The sequence below is a fragment of the Microplitis demolitor genome, chromosome 8 (genome assembly GCF_026212275.2).
Source record: "Microplitis demolitor isolate Queensland-Clemson2020A chromosome 8, iyMicDemo2.1a, whole genome shotgun sequence".
NCBI classification, from domain to species: Eukaryota; Metazoa; Arthropoda; class Insecta; order Hymenoptera; family Braconidae; genus Microplitis; species Microplitis demolitor.
In genome coordinates, this window is record NC_068552.1 from 12,542,585 (window position 1) to 12,562,648 (window position 20,064).

A 20,064-nucleotide genomic window follows, 5' to 3' on the forward strand; every position below is an offset into this window, starting at 1 on the left:
TTTAAAACGTACCGTCAATATAAATTCCTAAACTTTCTTCAGTCATACTATTATAAATATTAACTGGAGATTGATCGGGAAAAATAACTAAATTATTAAGAGAATTATCATAAATTTTATCTTCTTGGTCCATAAACCCGTATTCCATATAATGTTCACCAAAAATATTGTTATCACTCTCAGGACTACTAGGAGCACTAACAGGGGAGTCATCTTTAGTTTTATATTCTTTAAATGCTATCAATCGACTTATATTATTTGTATTTCCCTATAAATTATAATATTTATCATTATAACTAATTATTTGTTTATTTATATAATAAAAAAAAATAAATTTAAAAATAAAATTACTTTTTCTTCAGCGCGTAACTCTACTCTACTTGTATGCCCAATTTTATTAAGCAAATTTAATTTTCCAGCATTAGTAGGAACAATTGGAATTTCCGTGGAGGTTTTTGAAAATGTTTCCAGAATAATATCAAAAATATCTATAGTATTTTTAGTTACTGTAAAATTAAGTCGTTCTTCTGCATTGATAATAATATAATTTGCCAAATAGTCGCTCTCGATTGACGTATGGTCATGCGGACAATCATCTTGAATTTAAAATTTTTTAATTAGTCTACAATAATAATAATAATTATGTTATATATTTAAATGGAATTATACTTATTTCAGCCACATGCTCAGGCGTTAATTCAAGACCTTCGTCTTCACATTTACTTGAATGATCAGAATCACTGTCATCATCTTCGTCACTTTGATCTTTTGTAAATAAATGACTAAAACTCCTTGCTAATTTTTCAGAGCCTTCTTCTTCATTCGAATCTGAATCTTCGTCATGTTCAAATGTATATTCCGGCACTAAAATTTAATTAATTTTTTACCTTCCCGCAATGAAAAATGAAAATTTAAAAAAAAAGCAAGTTATTGGTTTTAATCTAATTTTTGAAAATTGAGTTGTCATCAGATCTCGACGTTTTGAGATCCTAGGAAGATATTCTGACTATTCTCGAATAAACGTCCGTCCGTCCGTGTGTGCAAACTTTTTTTGTCCGATGATTTCTTTAGAATGAATCAACTGATTTGAACGTACTTGGCGTCAGTCAAAAAGGCTCACTACGACTTAGCACTGAATAGATTTTGGAGACGATCGATCAAATAATTTACAAGTTATACAATATAAATAAAAATAAAAAAAAATTTTTTTTTGTTTTTGTTGCATAACTCGTAAATAGCTCGACCAATTTGTTTTTAAGTTTGATCAAATCGAATTCTCAACAAGCTCTTTCGATTGCCGCAACGCATGTGCAAATCGGTTGATTTGTTCCGAAGAGATCGTCGGACAAAAATTACTTTTTTTAATCAAAATGTATATATTTTCGGTCCAGCCGTTTATTGAGCTCGGAGAGCTTAAAAGTTTATCGATAATAACATTTTCAAAACAGCGGGAAATTTTGGGGTTTGCCCACAGGGTCAACCGTTTTTCAGATTATTTTTTATAAAAAAATTTAATAAATAAATAAAATTATTACAGCTTATTTTTGATGCGAGATTAGAATTCGGTCGTATAAAAATCATATCTTCATTACTTTGATCATCATCACTGTTATAATTTTCTGTTCTTCGTCTTTTTGGAGTAGATTTTTTAATTTGATTCCAAGAGTGACGGCAACAAGAACTGAGCTCGTGTGCTTCTGCTTGATAAGCCTGCAAAAAATTAAAAAAAAAATTTAATTAAAAAATTTTTTGATCCTATAAAAAATGAATAACTTACTCGTATTGTCAATTCCCATGGATTATAAGCAACGTCATCTTGTGTACATAGTTCAATAAAAGGTTCCCAATTACCTCGATTATGATTGTAACAAAATGCATGAATTTTAAAATTAGATTCAAGTTGAAATCTATCATCAATTGAATTAATAGTAACACCAATTTCAACTTCAGCTTTTATCATTGGAATACGTTCAATAGTTTCTTCCATTTCAAATACAAAATGAATAGCAACAGGTTTTAAATTAAAAATTCTCACTTGTGTCGAGTGTTCATTAACAAAAGCTGTTGAATTTACCAGCGAATCTGTAAGTTCCCAGATATAACTCTGCAGTGATTGATTATAAGATTGTTAATAAGTAACTTACGTTCACGGCTACGTTTACAAGGTACCGAAAAAATTTTCTTCGGTGACCAAAGATCGATGTGTGAATTGGATTCCATGCTTCCACTTTTGTTATCAAATTTGGCATCGAGGATTTTAAAAATCCCAGCGGCATCATTCAATATCTGAACATAAAATAATTTGTTTATTTTATTATTATTATTATTTTTTTTTTATTTACATCAAAATGATTTATTTAGTATTATAATTATTATTATTATCATCTATTTATTAAGCATTAATACCACAACACAATGTGCCGTTCACTGTTACAATAAACATTAATTTTTGTTTCTAAACGACGATAAAGCTGAGACACAGACAAACGATGATGCTCACTTGGCTGAATGTGCAGATAACTCCAGCAGACAGATGAACATTGACTGGGCTCATATCAAGACTTATTTGTGCCCTATCATCTGGTGACTTCTCTTTGGCGCTGATTTCAATGTCACAGGGATGTAAAACCCACTGAGGCGCTTGACGACGGTATTGTTCCTGGCTTTTACTTTTGGCACAGACGTTCGATAATGTACAGACTATTGATGATATTCCTGCGTGACGACTACACTCAATTATTAATTCTGCTTGGACCAGGATCGCATGAGCATTACTTGCTTTTAAATCTCCAAACAACAAGATTTCTGGCTTACGTACTCGTATCGACACCGATGTACCTTTCAATAATTATTATTTTATTTATTTACTTTTTAATCAATCAATTCATTTATAATAAATTTTATACCTGGTTGTTCAGATAAATCTGTAATGTTTTGAGTTGATAATCGGCGTAATACTTTTTTCTTATCACCAGAATTTTCAGCGTGTCCTTCATAAGCTTCATTGACAACGCCTGTATCAATTGGTTCAGTAGGCAGAGAATCAACAAAATAACGAGTCAGTTGTAGTAAAAATGGAATTGATAAATTAAATCGAGTTTCTTCAATAAGCATGTCTATACATTGATCTCCCGCTGGAGCCTGAGTAAATGTGAAATCAAATACCGGTGGTTCAGATACCGATATGCAAGATTCAAAATTTAATCCTGCTGATTTTGCTGGTGACTGAATTATTCTAAAATATTTATAACCAAATTTTTAATATATTTAATTAGTCTGCATATAAATTTGTTCTTACTTGCGAATTACAGCATCTTCTTTTCTTGTGTCTTCTAAAATACAAGTTCTCAAAGAAACTTTCATACTGATACTTTTGTTACTGTATAATTCAAAAGTCATAATTATTTCACCGAGATTAAGTTTTCCTAAACCATCGTTAAGATCATGAACTGGTGAACTCAATACCTGTAATAAGGAATTACAAAATAAATAAATTATAAAATTTTATAATTTTATTTATCAATAAATACTGGTACTAAATAAAAATAATTGCAAAGGAATAAATGAAAATGTATAAAAACGCTATTGAGTGAAAAAAAAATAATAAATCTTACATTACTGTAATGCCTCTATGGTATGATGTAAAATCATGGTTTAACATAAATTGTAATAAATCCTAATAAAAATAAATAAAGTATAAAATAAAACTTAAATAGTGAGAAAAAAAAACTTAGTAAATATACAAATAAGAAAGCACCTCGTCTGAGTCTGTAAATAAATTAAATTGTAATCCATCAAATGTTATTTTCATGTTAACTTCACAAATTGGATGTTCATCTTGTACAAAAAAGACCTCGAGTTTTTTTACTGTCGCTTCATTTTCGAAATTAACTTTATTTTTAACTTTTTCATTAAATGACTCGTTATTTATTATATCATTTCGATGAATTGCTATTATTGTTGATACATTGTCTTCCCAAATATTTAAAATTGACGCAAGATCTTTCTGACTTAAATTAATCATCAATAAATCAACTGATCCAATTATCTCACAAAGACCGTATACTTGAAGTCCATTTTTATTACGACACTCAATATTTCTTTTTACATCTAAACGAATTTGAACAGGCTCAACAATTGGTTCCTTAAAAAAATTTAATTATATTAATTTATTTAAAACTTTTATTTGTAAATAAATTTATAATTAAATAAACTTACTTGAATTTTTAAAACACCCGCGAGTGTCATAATAGCTCGCGACAAAGTTATAGATGAAAATTTGATTAAAATATTATCAAGAATAGACGAATGATTATCACGAGAGCTTTCTTCAGTAACTCGGATTTTTTCATTTTTTTTAAAAAAATTTTCAATATTTAAAACACCCAGATCCAAGACCATGAGATTTGGTATATCTCTGGTTTGAGGAAATAAAAATGTTGGAGCTTGAAAATCAATAAAAATCCGTAACTTGGTAGCACTTTTTCTCAACTCTTGTACACTCCAGTAAACAAAAAGTTTCGATGCCTGAGCTGGCATAAATAGTTTAATAAGATGTATAAAAGGTTCTATAAAATGTCGACAATCTCGAAATATATCAGACAGTAATATACAATTTATTTTACCAAATGAAAGTTTAAAACTTCCATCAGCTTTAACATCATCGACGCTTGTGCTTATTTCAGATGCTGAATAAAGTTTTGGTGCATGTCTTACGTATTTAAGGTCGAAAACTTTATCATCTTCAGTCGTAAGGATTTTAGGATAAAGAGTAATTTCACTGAGATCTTCAATAGCAAGACCACGAAGATATGCAGTCAATATCATTCTTTCATTAGCATTATAAATACAATCACTTTCTAATCCCGACACTCGTATTTCCATAAGATCCATATCTTTAGTACAAAGTCGAAGTACAAATGTATGAAGTCTCGCTGAATAACTTAACTTAATTGCACCAGGTGGTACCGGTGGATCGTCTTCATTTTTCTTAAAGAAATTAAATATATATTTTATTATTTCAATGATATTTGGTATTTGGCCGGGATACGGTATTGTCTTTAAATCTTCACAGTAATCTTTTATTTTAATAAAAGCTTGTCGATGGAAAACAACATTAAGATTACGTATATTGAAGACTAATGATTGTTCAATGCTCTTAAAATGTGATTTAAAATCCGGACAATTTGCACGGACTTTACGATAAGACACACCGATAATATCATAAGATCCGTCGGTTGATATAAGCTCGAGATAAGACCCTGTAATTCCGGCATTTGTTTTGTCAGCAAGAACAATCGTACCGACTCCCAATTGAAACACTGGTCCATATTCCATAATAGCCGATTCCAAATAAAGTGTACAGAGACGTAAAATTAAGTAAGCTTTTTCTCTACCATTGCTTGTACAACAAGCATGAATACATAATTCACCGATAACTATTCTTAGTAATAAATTAACGTGATTGTGTGGTGACGTATTGTCATCAAATCCGGAATAATTAACTGATTTAATCCATTGTTCAAGATCTTCTTCACTAAACTCTGAAGAAGATACAATACTTCGTTCAGATTCGGTCATTATTGTCGGTGGTAAATTATTACCAGGATAATTTGAAATATCGCGACCTAAAATAAAAGATGAAAGAGCCACAATTGTTCTTACACGTATTAATTGTTCAGAAGATAGTGATATAAATTCACTTGTTTCTTCTTGAATTTTTAATAAACTCTTACGAAATTCTTCAATATCATTAAGATTTGGTATTGATAGTTGATTTAAAAACTCATTAAAACAAAGTAATTTGTGCTTTGATAAATTTATTTTTAATGTAGAAATCGATACGTTGAGCTTTAATTTTGGTAGTAAACGATAGTCAGGTTTAATACTAAAAGACACGGTAACATTTGATTGTATTTTAGGTATTACGTGATTTTCAGAGTCTTTCCAACTACGTGACTCGCGCCAATCATCACCTGTATGACATATCAACATTTGGCTATCTGTTAAAACTATATGAATACGATCGTACAGTAATTCTTCTAATTCCATTAGCGTTGCATCTTCTAATTGTACTTCAACAGCTTGTAATTCTGTTTTAAGTGTCATTCTACCTAAGTCAATTATAAGAATATGTTCTCCTTCTTGTATTGATCCATTATCCGGAAAAACGAAGTACGGACCTTTAATATCTAATTTTAAATTTATTCTTGATCTTCGATTAATTATTGAATTAATAAGCGTAATAAATTTATTTTTGCTTCTCTTATATCCACGTTGTAAACTACACGCCAAATGCTGAACGTGAGATTTATTACGTTTAAAGAAATAAAATATTTCCAAAATTGCATACTTATGATAAGTTACTTCAAATGATTCTAATCTAACATTTATATCATAATTAAAATCGGAGTTTGGTGGATTTTTTTCAAAATCAATAGCCAAAAAATTAACAGCTGCATTTCCTGTTAAAATATTGTCTGCTGTAACAAGAGGAATTAAATCGTTTTCTGATGACGCTCCTTCGATTACAAAACTTTCTGCACGAGCAGATATTTTATAAGCTGAACGTTCTGGTTGTGTTTCAATGCTTGTTAAAAATTGTGTTATTGTCGCTACAAGAATTTCACGATTATCACTAAATAAACTTAGTGACCAATTATTTAATGATAAATTATATTTTTTTTCTATGTACTTAGGCAATGGTTCTAATTTAAATTTAGTTTCATTATCATGATTATTTGTATTATTTGGCTTTGGACTAGTTGGTATTCCACAAATTTCTTGAATTTTTTCACAATTAACAGCAAGTTTTATACAAGATCCCGACTCAACGATTACACAATCTGGATACTTTTCTTTTAATTCTATTTTAGCATGTTCTCTAGCAATAATAATATTTAAAATAGTTAAACAATCTTCATATTTTTGTAGATCTAATTTTAATTCAGTATCATTTGGTTTCAATAGACTCTGTATAAATGTTTCCTTATATATTTTATAATTTTTACGATGTGTTTTTATATATTTCCAAGTATAAGGCCTAATATTTTGTTCAAGAATTGCTGTGCACGCATATTTCCACCAAGCTTTTGAGTCTTCGGATATTTTAGATACTGGATGATATTTTTGAATTAATTTTGTTCTAAAATATAAAATATTCAAATTTATATTTATTGACTTTACTTAAAAGAATTACTTTAAATGAATAATTAATTATACCTTTCTACAGATCCCTGCTGAAGTGATTCCCACAGTAAACAAAATGCAGCAAATTGTTTGTTATATATTTGCATAGCAATATCTTGAAGGACAATATCAACTAACATTCTAGCAGCTTGTCCTGCGTTACTTTGATTCATAATTACTTTGATTTTAGTTGTAAAAGGTTTAATAACTAAAAATAATTATAAGCATTAATTTTTAATAAAATAAAATACAGTTGGACCTTGTTATAAGACTAGTTTGGGGCTGTAGGAGAAAAAGTTCTTAGAATTGCAGATTTCCCCACTATTGTACTTAACAATGTTTGCACCCAAGCCTCGCTATAAGACTATCGCCGTTTTATTTGTGTATTCGGTTAAACTCTGCTCTATTATACAGTGAATCCATTTTATATATAACTGTAAATGAACAGAATTTCGTCGTTTTTTTCTCTCAATTAATTGTGTGAAACCACGAAATTTTAAGTATTCTTTATGAAGATAAATTATTTAATCTACAATCTTTATGTTTGCACATTTTATCTTGATTTTAGTCGCACTGTTCGTTAGTCTTATAGCGAGGTTTTGTCGCGAAATTTTAATTGAGTTGTTGGTGGGGGAAGCGTTCCGAGCGAGTTTTAACAAATTGAGGGAAAGAGTCTTATAATGCGTAGTCTTATAACGAGGTTCGACTGTAATGTATTTAAATAAAAATAAAAAATATTAAACTTACGAAACTGAAACTCTTCACTATTTATTGCAAAAGTTCTTAGGGAACGATGCATAACTGCTTTCCATGCCAAAAGATTTGTAAAATCCCAGATTTTTGGATAAGACGGCAATGAAGGATTTCCATTAGGATTTAAATATATACTTAGAGATTCAACACGAATTAATTGGTATACTGATGTAGATGTAACTGGAGTAACGCCAGGTTTCCATTTACTATAAAAAAAAAATCAATACATTGTTACAATTTATTATTACTGTTCTATTTACAACACAAGGATGATTTATTTAAAAAAAAAACATAACTTACTTGTTAGTTGTTGCCATAGAAAAACTTTGTACGCATAATCCACAAGCAATTCTAAAGCCATTTGAAAATTTTTCTTCATATCTTACATGAACGTTGTTCACTGTAATTTGAAAATTTTTTACAACTGATGCCATCAGATTATCAAAAAGGCCTGAGGGTAATCCTGAAATGAATTCAAAATGTTTCATTTAATTTGTTCTAAGTTATAATTGTAACATATTGTATTTAGAAACTAAAAGTCTGTTCTAATTAACTGAAATTTAGTAATGAGAAAAGTTTATATTAAGTTATTAACTGACCTGAACGAAGTAATCCATCACCTTCCAAATCTTCTAAAACTTTTCTTTTCGAGGCTCTCATCAATTTCTTTTGTATTTCTGGGTCGTAAGTCCCAGACATTGACGGTACAGTAACAATATAAATATCCTAAAATTAATATATTAAGTAAGTAGTTATAATCTATATTAATAAGAGAACAAGGGAAATTTTGTTCCGGCCATATCTATATGATAGAATAAGTTAACGTTATTAAATTTAGTATCGTTAAAAAGGTGTTGACTTGAATTTGTGCTTTTTCATGGTTTGAATTTATTTTTATTGCCAAATTTCGAGATAAATCAATTTATCTATAACATTCAAATTACATTTAAATTACGCGGGAAAAAACCATCGTATTTATTTACGTTAAATAAATTAATAATTTAATTACTTTGTCTCTGAATATGACTGAATATATATAATTAACAAAAAATAAAAAAAGTTTAATCTATGCCATGTCTTCTGTGATAATAAAAATTCAAAAAATTTATTTGGTATCAGTGAAAAAAAAAATATATTAGGCGATTAATAAAAAAAAATTTGACCGTATTCAGATTTTTTTCAAGAATCCTATGATTATACAGTCATCGAAATCAATAAGTTTATGAGTTAGTAATGAGATTAGCCTCATGAAATTTCAATAATAATAGAAATAAACAAAGAATTCTAGAGTTGATTTTAGAGTAGAGATTTTAATAAACAGTTGAATTATATTTAATAAATTTGGTAGTGATACTCGAGAATCACGTAGTGACTGTAGTTTGCTCGTTATTATTAAAGTAAAAAGTAATTACCTCTATACATAAAATAATTGGCTGGGAAAAAAGACCTGCCCATGGTATTTTTAAAGATACTTTTCCAATTATACCAATCTCTATTCTAATCGGCAATCCAAGCTGATACTGTAAAAAAAAATTTTTTAACCGTGTCATTAATAAATTAATTAATCAAAAAAATAATTAAATTAATTAATTATCATATTAATTTATATAATTATTGATAATCATACCAAGGCCTCTGGTTTCAGCTTGAGATCCGTCAGGTACGTTTCACCTGAGAATATTCCCACATTAAATTGTTCAGTATCGAGATCCTCGACATATCTGCCTAGGAGACGATTTAAAAATGCTGCCACTGCCCCCTCAAACATTGTTCTTCTTTTATTTATATTATAAATAATAATTCACAAAATATTACCCAGTGACCCAGTGACAACGATCGCATACATTCATTTGCTATGTAGGTGTAGTACTACTTGTCTCTTTCTTCTTACCATACATTAAACACACACTATTTTGACATCAAATAAATCAACCGTTTGTCACTTTATTTATATCCTGTATAAAGCTTGTACGACTCTGACAACACTTGGTCATACTTGAGGGCAGTAGACAGGTAAATTTAATTTCACAAAAACCTCATAACTTTAGAAAAATTTAATTTTTACATCTTGAGAATCCATTTAATTTTCTTTCCTTGCTCCAAACTTTATCTTTTCATACTATACGTCTTGGCTCGTGCGCCAGAGCAGTAGACTATCATCAAGACTTATATTGATTATTTTTTATACATATATATGTACATTACCCCTGAAATCATGATTGATATTTGTACGCATGTGTACATACAAATAATATATATGCTGTTTTTTTATTACTTTTCAATACAATATATTTTTACATTTTTTCTCCCTAAAATATTGTGAAATAAGATATACATATAAATATATATTGTCATATATACTTAGTATAATATAAGCAGTAATAATATTATTTATCAAACTGTTACATAAAGAATCCTCTAAAAAATTAGATTTTTTATTTATAGATGTGTTTATCGTTTATTAAAGCAAAACTTTTTTTATTACAGATAAATATTATACTGAATAAAATTTAACATTGATAACAATTAAATTAAAATTTTTTCATTATTATAATAGAGTAATATTTGAATACTTAAATGCATGATAATATTGTTGTAATTTAGATTTAAATATGTATTTCTCGAATAACAATTTCTGGTTATAAATCCGATTCAAATTTTACGAGATTCTATCGGAAATTCACAATTTATTTTATTCATGGTATTATTCTCCGATTTAAATCCTGTGAATTCATTCTGATTAAACTCAATCAGAGTAAATTGGATTTTTTATCTGGATTAAAGTCAATATGTAAAGTAATGTGAATATGCACTGAGAAAAAAAAATTAAATTCAAGTAAACATGCTTACTGGACTCATAACACTAAAAACAAGAAAAAATTTACTACATCGAAGTATAATATTTCTTATCTTTATAACAATTGTTTAAATCTATTAATAAATTTCTACAGACGATGCATTTTTACTAAAATTAAGAAAATATTTTCTTGGCACTATTTAAGTAAACTAATACTTAAATTAAGAAATTTTACTTGGAAATATACTATTTTTTTTCTCAGTGTATTTATTTTCTAGTCACTTAATGCTCAAATTTTTCAGTTATTCTAGATGGGATATCCTGATTTTTATTTTTCTGAGCAAAATAATTTAAATGATTATTTAAATCCATTCATTAGAAAAGAGTTATTAACAGTAATCGTTTCACCATTATTCAAATTGTTATTATTAGTATCATGATTAAAATTTTTTTAAAATTAAAATCAATTGAATATGAGTCTCTTTAATTTTTTTGTATGCGTTCTTATAAATTATAATTAACATGAACTTGGTACACATTTAATTTGATTTTTTTTCATCATTTTCATCTTTCACTTTCTTCACATTACTATTAATTTATTAATCTCAACTATATTGTTTTATCTTTAAAATTTTATTATCAATAACTATTTTGAAATTCATTTATGACGATTTTTCCGGTCACATGACTTGTCCATATCACTGTCATCACTAATTATTTGATAGTCACTAATAGAAACAAAAAAAAAAAAACACGTAATATTGTTGATTTAAATAAAAAAGTAAAATAAATTCAAATGTCGGATACAATCGGTAATTTCCGACTTATCGTGAGCCATTTTTTTAGCAAACAATAATAATAATAACAAAAAAGTGTAGTGTATAACACAGTAAGATTATGTTGCTGTGAATTTTGCCAGATGACATAGATGAGAAAATGGTTTCAACGCGGGGTCCAAAATTCAAATTCTGTGATGGTGAAAAAGTTCTTTGCTATGAACCTGACCCAACAAAAGCCAAAGTTCTTTATGACTCTAAGGTAAATTATTAAAAATGATATAAATTTATAATACAATGAATTTAAAAAATTTTATAAATATCCGGCGTATAATTTCGCGCCACAAGTGTAACCTTAAACTTAAATAACGTCAAAGCGTTTTTGTTATGATTTACGATTTTAATTAACGTAAATTGAATTAATTGTAGGTTTTAGATGTAATTGTAAATAAAGATCAACGTGGCCGAAAAGCAGTTGAATATTTAATTCACTTCCAGGTATGTTTAATTTAAATTTACTCCATAAGATTATACCGGAGTTGAGATTTGTGTAGTTGTCATTGGTATTGTTGTTGTTTATAAACAAGATAAGGTGTCTAATGGTAACATAATTTATAATTAGGGATGGAATTCATCTTGGGATCGGTGTGTAACAGAGGAATACGTTCTAAAAGATACAGAGGAAAACAGACAGTTGCAACGGGATCTCGCTCAGAAAGCACAGTTACAACTGTACGTATTATTTTTTAAGTGGTTAACCTACAAATAATATATATTTTATTGTGAATAAATAACAAATAGTTAAACAATAATTTAATAAATGGCTTCTAAAAACAGAGGAGCATATTTATATCGTCGAGAACGAAAAAATCGTACTCACAGGCTGGCTGATCGACTGTCCGGTACTGGCATCGAGTCCCGTCGACGTGCTAGAAGCGGTGGAAGTCGTGCCACTTCTGGCACTACCTCTGAAGATGGTAGCTCAGGCCAACAAGACGATTATGATACCGAAGTACCATCAACGATATCCAATAATCATAGTCATAATAAATACATTTGTTTAAATATTTTATTTTAACTTTTTTTAAATTTTTTTTACCAGGAAGTTATCACGGAGGAAGACTCTGAGACCAGTTCTAATTTTGGAGAAGAGTCTAGTGAAGACGAGGATAGTGGTGGTGGAGGAAGCCATCAGTCTAGTGGCAGTATGAAACCTGGTATTGATCTTGACATAGGTAGCACTTTAAGAAGAATTTTGGAGCAAGATTATGAATTGATAAATCATAAAAATAAATTAGCTGTTTTACCAGCACAGCCAACTGTTTGTAGCATTCTTGAATCTTGGGTTCAGCATTTTACAACAACACAGCTCACAAACATTCCTGAAAAACCTCAAAGAAATAATAGATCTAGTAATACTATTGAAAAGACTGTTAATGAAATAAATATTTGCCGAGAAGTTGCTGATGGTTTGAGAATATATTTTGATTTTACATTGCCAGATTTATTACTTTATAGAACAGAAAGAGAACAGTACAATGCATTTAAATCATCATTTTTACTTGGTGAACATCCAATAGATATAAAAGAAGAAATAATTGAGTAAGTTTTTATTTTTTATTAATAAAACAACATAAGAACAAAAAAAAATTTATTTTTCTCTGTAATGCATGATAATATTAACTTCAAACTTGATTTAATAATTGTTAACAATTGTTAGACCACCAGAAGTTACTGTCAAAGAGGAGCTTGAAGATTCTGAGTATGCACATTTACCTCCCTTTAGAGAGCTAGATGCTGAAGTTGAGCAGCCAACCAAACCTGTCTCGTCAGTCAAAAGAAAATTGAGGTCCTCCCGTGTTAGCTCTGTTGATGATTCCAGACAACTCAGGTCGTTTGATGAAGTCAAACAAGAGGCTGGAAATGTCTCCAGTATCGCTAGCACTAGTTCCAGGTGCTCTAGTCCGCGAGGGGCTACTTCAAGGTATCCACTAATACCTCCAGCACAGATTGTTGCGTTGCTTGATGAAGCCAATAAGTGGAGACTCATACCAGAATCTACTAAAAATGATGGGACACCGAGTCCTTCGACGTACTTTGGAGCTATTCATCTTGCTCGTTTGTTTGGTAAATTTCATTTATTATTTGTCTTTTATAAAATTTATTTAAATACATGTAATATTAGACTGATTCAAAAAAATCGGCTTTTTTTTTTTTTTTTTTTTTCAAAAATTATAAGGAAAATATTGTTCGAGGTGACGAAAAAAAAACACTGTTAAAGTTTGAGCTCTTAATATTAATATTAACAACCGCCTTATCGCAATTTTCGATTTCTCATATAAATAACATTGGAAAATTTTTTTTTTTTAATTTGGAATTTTATCACTCACCAGAGAATCAGTGTATCAGAAAAAGCAATAGATATTTTTGTATAAAATTTAACGCCCTACAAAAAAGGTCTTATCATTTTTCGATCAATTTAATTTTTCAAAAATTATTTGAAGTCAAAGTTGGATTCATAGTAAATTTTTGTGTTATTTGACTTTTTCAGCGAAACTATCAGATTTATCTTGAAATGTTATAGAACCTTTTTTGTAGACCATTTCATTCCCTACAAAATTATCTATTATCGAAATTCCGAAATTTTTGAAAGCCCTTTAGTTATTGGCATTTAAATAGTAATTCGTTCTAAGAAATTGTATTCTGGTCGATTGTGTTTACTTACTTTTAAATGCTAATAACTAAAGAACTTTCAAGAATTTCGGAAACTTCGCAAGAGATAATTTATAGCAAACGAAATGGTCTACAAAAAAAGACCTATAACGTTTCAAGATAAGTCTGATAGTTTGGCCTAAAAAGTAAAATAATATTAAAATTTCTATGAATCCAACTTCGACCCAAATAATTTTTGAAAAATTAAATTTATTTGAAAATGATAACAGACCTTTTTTGTAGAGCGTTCAATTTCTAACAAAAATATTCATTGCTTTTTCCGATATACTGATTTCTTGGTGAGTGATAAAATTCCAAACCTTAAAAAAAAATTTTTCCCATGTTATTTAAATGGGAAATCGAAAATTGCGATTAGGCAGTTCTTAATTTTAATATTAAAGGCTCAAACTGACAGTATTTTTTTTTGTTATCTCAAACAATATTTTCCGTATAATTTTTGAAAAAATAAAAAAGAAAAACAGTCAATTTTTTTGAATCATTGTAACGTAATATATATCAATGTACTCATTAAAAATTATTATTTTTTTTTTAATATTTCAGTTAAACTTCCAGATTTGTTACAAAATACAGACATGCCTGAAAAAAAATTAAAAGTGCTATTAAAATATATTGATATGTTTTTAAGGTATTTTATTATTATTATTATTATTATTATTATTATTATTATTATTATTATTATTATTATTATTATTATTATTATTATTGTTTCTCTTATACTTATTTATAAAAATATAAATTAATAATTATTTTATTACTTGAATATTTTTTAGTTATTTGGAACCACATAGAGAATGGTTCGGTGAACAATTTTACATGCAAACAGACAGTCAGTCACAATGAGCCGAGTTCAAAGGTTACTTTCAAACTACTTGAGCCAAACAAAAAGTCAATAAAATATATTTTTTTTTTTGATGACTTTGCTATTATGAAAATCACATGACTCGTAAAATAATAATTGTAAATTAATGGTATTTTTTTTTATCTTAGCATTTATGGTTCATAATTAAATGAAAATATATGTTGAGTACTAAACATTTTAAGTATATAGTTAATAATACAAAATACTTTTGCAGTATGACATTTAATGGCCACAAATTTACATAGTATTAAAGTTTAATATTATTCGTGTTTAAATTTTTATTTATCCCATAATTTTCGTACAAATTCATTATTATATATTACTATAATCCCATAAACATTTTAAATTAATGCTACATTTTTATTTGTACTCATTTTACGATTGCAAAAACATTCATTATCACAAAATCACATAACATTACAATCATTATTTAAACATTCATCCATTTTTATATTGAGTTAATTGTAAGATATATATTTATAAATAACAAAAAACCAACACTTTCTGGTGTTTAGGTAAGGTGCAGCGTGAATAAATTAGTAATATTAATAAAAAAAACATTTATGTTAACATTTAATAAACAATCCGTTGATAACTAAATGAGCTAAATAATTATTTAAGATGTATAATTTAAATATCAAAATTAATTATTAATTAGTAATTTTAAATTGTTTACTATTTTACTTTTGTAAAAATCATAAACTACCTCATTTTTATTAAATTCAATAATATAAAAATGATTAATAAATACGTATATATTTCGTTTTTTTTTAATAAAACCCAAACAAGATAATTGAGACAGTACGTAATAAAAAACGGACGTTCGGTATCAAAAAAAAAATAATAAACATTTAAATTAAATTTAATTTTATCAAGTCATTAAACAATCGTGCAATTCATTTTGATTTGTTCGATAGTAATTTATTTTTTTATACAATAGTATTAAAGAGTTTAAAATTTTAATTATTTAAAATAGTTAGTTAATTTATGATACTGGAGTTAGCCGACGTCTAATAATTTTTTGATTTTTTTTTTTCAATAAATTATAAAAAAAAAAATTGTTGAAAAAATTTCACCTGCAGTTTTTTAAATTTTCTACATGTGCGTATTTTTAGTTTTTGATTTTTTGTAATTAATTTGTTGAAAAAAAATCCCAAAATTACTAATTGTCTGCTAATTTCTGAATCATATTGAATTTATTTATAAATATGAATATCACATTTATAACGTACTGTACAAACGTACTCAATTATCATTAAAAATTTACTTATATTATCGAATAGTAATAGTTTCAGACTCCTGTCTCGTCGTACAAGATTCACTATTAACTTGTTGTTGTTGTGGTTGTGATTGTTGTTGTTGCTGGGGCTGCTGTTGTTGTGGTTTACGAATAGGCATTCCCATAAATGTAGGAGTGTTTCCATTGAGTGTAGTACGTCTTAGTCTAGACGTAGGTATACTCTGATGTACTTTAGGCTCATAATATTTGAAGACACCTTCACCAGGTGCCATCAAACCACCTTTTGGTAACTTGAACCACCATCGATAAGTTACATACCAAGTTAAAATAGCAATAATACCGCCAATAAATTTTTCAATCATTATATGATAGTAAAGAATTGTAGATACAAGCATAATATCCCATAGCAGTTGTTGAAGAGTCATTACAATAAATAATCCTCGTAAATATGGCGTAAATATATTATGTGCTCTTTTAAGAAAGTCCATATCGGTATCAGATAAATTTCGTAGCATTCCACTACTAACTTCATTGGTAGTACGGCTGTATTCTTCTTTCATAATATGATCTTTTATACTTTCCCATCCAAGAAATGAAGCAGCTTCTTCAGCTAAAATTAAGCTCGAGTATATTAGTATAAATGTATGACCAGAAATATCAAAACCACTCCAAAATTTACCAGCCTGTAGGCATTTTGTTTTAGTTTGTAATTGTAAATCTTTAGTATTTAAACATCTTCCATGATTTGTTTCAATAAAATGAAAGAGTTTGGTCCACAGTAACCAGGCTAGTGTAGCTAAAGCAAGTCTAGCTAAATGTTTTATAAGAACAGGACGTCTGCCACAGCCTATAGTATGTGCTGTCAATGCAACCCATGGTACTGTCACTGTCAGAAGCCATCCCCAGCCCCATTTTACAAAGTAACGATTAAATACATTGTCAGATCTTGAAAAATAACTTTTGGGCATTGTTACAAAGTCCGCTATAAGTGATACAATAAAGATAGCCCCGCAGTAGATAACAATTTTAAGTCTTGGATCAAAGAGCAATGATTTTTTACATAGATGAATTACCATACTAATTAATACAAGACCTACAGAGGTTGGTGGCGGAGTTGGTCTCGTGCCACCTCGGTCTTCCTGGATTCCAGCGCTCGGACGAAAATTCATTCCACGTGATCTAAAACTACCTCCAGGTGATCCAGTTCCCGTAGAATTGTGAAGAGGTCTTCGTTTAGTAGGTGCCATGATGATGCTTTAATTATTTATTATCGTCTTCGTCTTCGTCGTGACACGTATCCACTTATAATCATATCGTAAATACTATATAAGGTTTTTTGTTATTTATTTTGTTCGGGTTGAAAATATCTTTAATGATATATAAATATATATATATATATATAATTTTTTCAACCAGGCCTATTTAATGAATAATTGACAGAAATATATTCCAATAAATACTTTATTATAACTCCGTTATACGTAGTCATTTAAAAACTAAAATTCACTTGCATACGCTACTTTCAATCACGCAACATACTTATTTTTTACCCATTTTTAATAGTCCATGAGTGGTATGCTTGTAAGAATAAATTGTAGAGTGGGGACATTCGTAAATGTGTTATATATATACCTGCATGTATCCAATGTAATTTTTAGCTTGGTGGGATAAATTTCTTTTTTTTTCTTTTTTTTCTAATTTAGAGAGAAATAAAATTTTACTGTACAGTAGATAATATGGAAATTTTCATTATTGACATTTTAATTATGATCAATAAGGCGCGATATTTAAAACAACAAAAATTAAAAAAAAAATAATACCAACATTTAAAAATGTTTATAATAATTTAATAATAAAATGTGAGAAACAATAATTGACTACTTTTGTCTAAATAAAGTTAACGATAGTAAATTTAGCGGACATCTGACAATTTAAAAAATTTTTAAATGATAAATTAAAGTGTTTATAAAATAAAAATAAAAAAATACATGTTTCGACAATTCAAAATTCAGTACATGCATTTTTTAAAATTTTAGTATTTTAATTATTTAATTTTTTTATATGTAATTAAAAAATTGTCGTATGTCTACTACATTTACCCTCATATGAAATTATTACTGTATTTTAAAATTAAAATATATGACGTAAAATTATTCAACGTGACATTAAAAAATAATTACTATTATTAGAATTAAAGATCTTGCAGGAAATATTTTATTATAAGCAAAGATAAATTTTAACTTATTTGTTTGAAAATAAAAAAAAAATTTTAATGTCTGCTACTTTCAATATTATGAATTTAATTTATTTTGAATTTAAATCCTATAGAAAGAATTTAATAGTTTTTGAAAGTAAAAGAAAAAGGTCTATAGTAGAAAAATTGATACCTACAGTTATTATTTATCATATAAATTGTCATAATACACTAAGCAGACAAAGAAATATTAGAAAGTATAAATATTTACCCGCCCAAGAATTTATTTTGGTTTTTAAAATAATAAATTCTCGAGTAATAAATTTCTCAGAAAACTAGACTTACCTGGTGATATTTTTTACTGATTTCATAAATTTAATTAATTAAAGATATATATATTTTTTATATTAATATAATTATTTATTATTAATTTAGATTAATAAAATTTATTAGAAATAAATCTAACCTGAAACTAATAATTAAAAAAAAAAATTGTCGATTTATTAAGGCCATTTTCAGACACCCCCCCCCCCTACTTTTTTGAAATATTCTTTAAATTACTTTAAATTTTAATGGCCGTATTAAAACTTGATACTCTGATTAAGGAAAATAAATTGATCCATATGTTAGTATATATCTATAAATTTATAGATATACACTTAGCATTATTAGTCGATTCAAATTTTTTTAAATCATCTCGAATTGTTTCAAATCATTTTAAATAAATTTTTCTGAATCAGGGTAGTTAATCAAAAAAACTCAAAGAATTAATGGAAAAAAAGGTAATGCAGTTACAATTCCGGCAAGACATAGATTTTCAAAAAATTTATTTACATTTGATATTAATTAGGATTTAAACAATTTGGAAAATAAATTTCAGTTAAATTGTCATGTCAATATTATAATTTGGAATGCCAAATATTTTAGGCTAAAATTTATTTACCAAATTTCGTTTAACTCTCAATTGATAACAACTGTGAGTAATTTTTTAAAAAATCTATATCTCGGCGAAATTGTAACTGCGTTTTTTTTTCAATTAATGCTTTAATTTTCTTGAAATTAATTAATAAAATTTTAATACTGTTGACGGTTCAAGGTCATTGAATATTTTCAAAAAGTTGGGGGCAGTGTCCGAGAATGTCCGTAATGAAAAGCCAAGTATTTTTTTATAATTATAACAACACAAATACTTGTTGATACATTTCTGCATTACGGCAGTCGATAGGTCTGTGAGTATTAGTAATAAATCGTTAAATGAAGTCTATATAAAATAAAAAAATTGTAAAATAATGAAATCAAATAAAAATACTAGTTAATATTTATTTAAATATTTATATAATTGTAAATGCATAATGTGTACGATATACATTATGAGCGTGTTTATTAATAATAATTATTATTTTATTTAATCTTTAGTAAATTATTTAAACTCATATTCTCGAGCATATATATTTATATATTTAATGTATGTTTTAATAATAAATGTATACATATATATACAGATTATTTAATTTAGTATTTTTT

At 27.5% G+C, this 20,064-nt stretch overlaps 3 protein-coding genes across 4 annotated transcripts in view; 1 reads left to right on the forward strand and 2 right to left on the reverse strand.

Moving 5' to 3' along the window:
- LOC103573965 (intermembrane lipid transfer protein VPS13A) overlaps positions 1-9,967 on the reverse strand; it is a 16,401-nt gene extending 6,434 nt beyond the window's left edge. Inside the window, exons 1-17 of the mRNA XM_053741452.1 lie at positions 9,569-9,967; positions 9,354-9,461; positions 8,541-8,667; positions 8,242-8,404; positions 7,936-8,147; positions 7,222-7,396; positions 4,219-7,144; positions 3,758-4,144; positions 3,299-3,465; positions 2,907-3,235; positions 2,501-2,838; positions 2,145-2,286; positions 1,778-2,082; positions 1,536-1,710; positions 670-864; positions 352-596; positions 13-268 (exon numbers count right to left, since the gene is read on the reverse strand). Of these exons, the coding sequence (XP_053597427.1) occupies positions 13-268; positions 352-596; positions 670-864; positions 1,536-1,710; positions 1,778-2,082; positions 2,145-2,286; positions 2,501-2,838; positions 2,907-3,235; positions 3,299-3,465; positions 3,758-4,144; positions 4,219-7,144; positions 7,222-7,396; positions 7,936-8,147; positions 8,242-8,404; positions 8,541-8,667; positions 9,354-9,461; positions 9,569-9,709 (6,391 nt within the window). The 5' untranslated portion in view covers positions 9,710-9,967. The remainder of the gene's footprint in view (positions 1-12; positions 269-351; positions 597-669; positions 865-1,535; positions 1,711-1,777; positions 2,083-2,144; positions 2,287-2,500; positions 2,839-2,906; positions 3,236-3,298; positions 3,466-3,757; positions 4,145-4,218; positions 7,145-7,221; positions 7,397-7,935; positions 8,148-8,241; positions 8,405-8,540; positions 8,668-9,353; positions 9,462-9,568) is intronic.
- Positions 9,968-11,471: 1,504 nt separating this feature from the next.
- LOC103573946 (male-specific lethal 3 homolog) lies at positions 11,472-15,875 on the forward strand. 2 transcript variants are annotated; one of them, XM_014443626.2, is made up of 8 exons: positions 11,472-11,776; positions 11,944-12,012; positions 12,137-12,246; positions 12,352-12,526; positions 12,617-13,116; positions 13,301-13,641; positions 14,788-14,872; positions 15,018-15,875. In XM_014443626.2, the coding sequence occupies exons 1-8, from the start codon at positions 11,675-11,677 to the stop codon at positions 15,085-15,087; spliced, it is 1,452 nt and encodes a 483-aa protein (XP_014299112.1). In that variant the 5' UTR covers positions 11,472-11,674; the 3' UTR covers positions 15,088-15,875. The 2 variants fall into 2 exon arrangements, with proteins under 2 accessions (XP_014299112.1, XP_008551469.1); XM_008553247.3 differs by having other exon boundaries at positions 11,473-11,776; positions 13,235-13,641.
- A 322-nt stretch (positions 15,876-16,197) lies between these two features.
- LOC103573945 (acyl-coenzyme A diphosphatase FITM2) lies at positions 16,198-17,960 on the reverse strand. The gene has a single exon (XM_008553246.3). It carries the CDS (start codon positions 17,591-17,593, stop codon positions 16,379-16,381), a length of 1,215 nt encoding a protein of 404 aa, XP_008551468.1. The 5' UTR covers positions 17,594-17,960; the 3' UTR covers positions 16,198-16,378.
- Between the last annotated feature and the right edge of the window lie 2,104 nt (positions 17,961-20,064).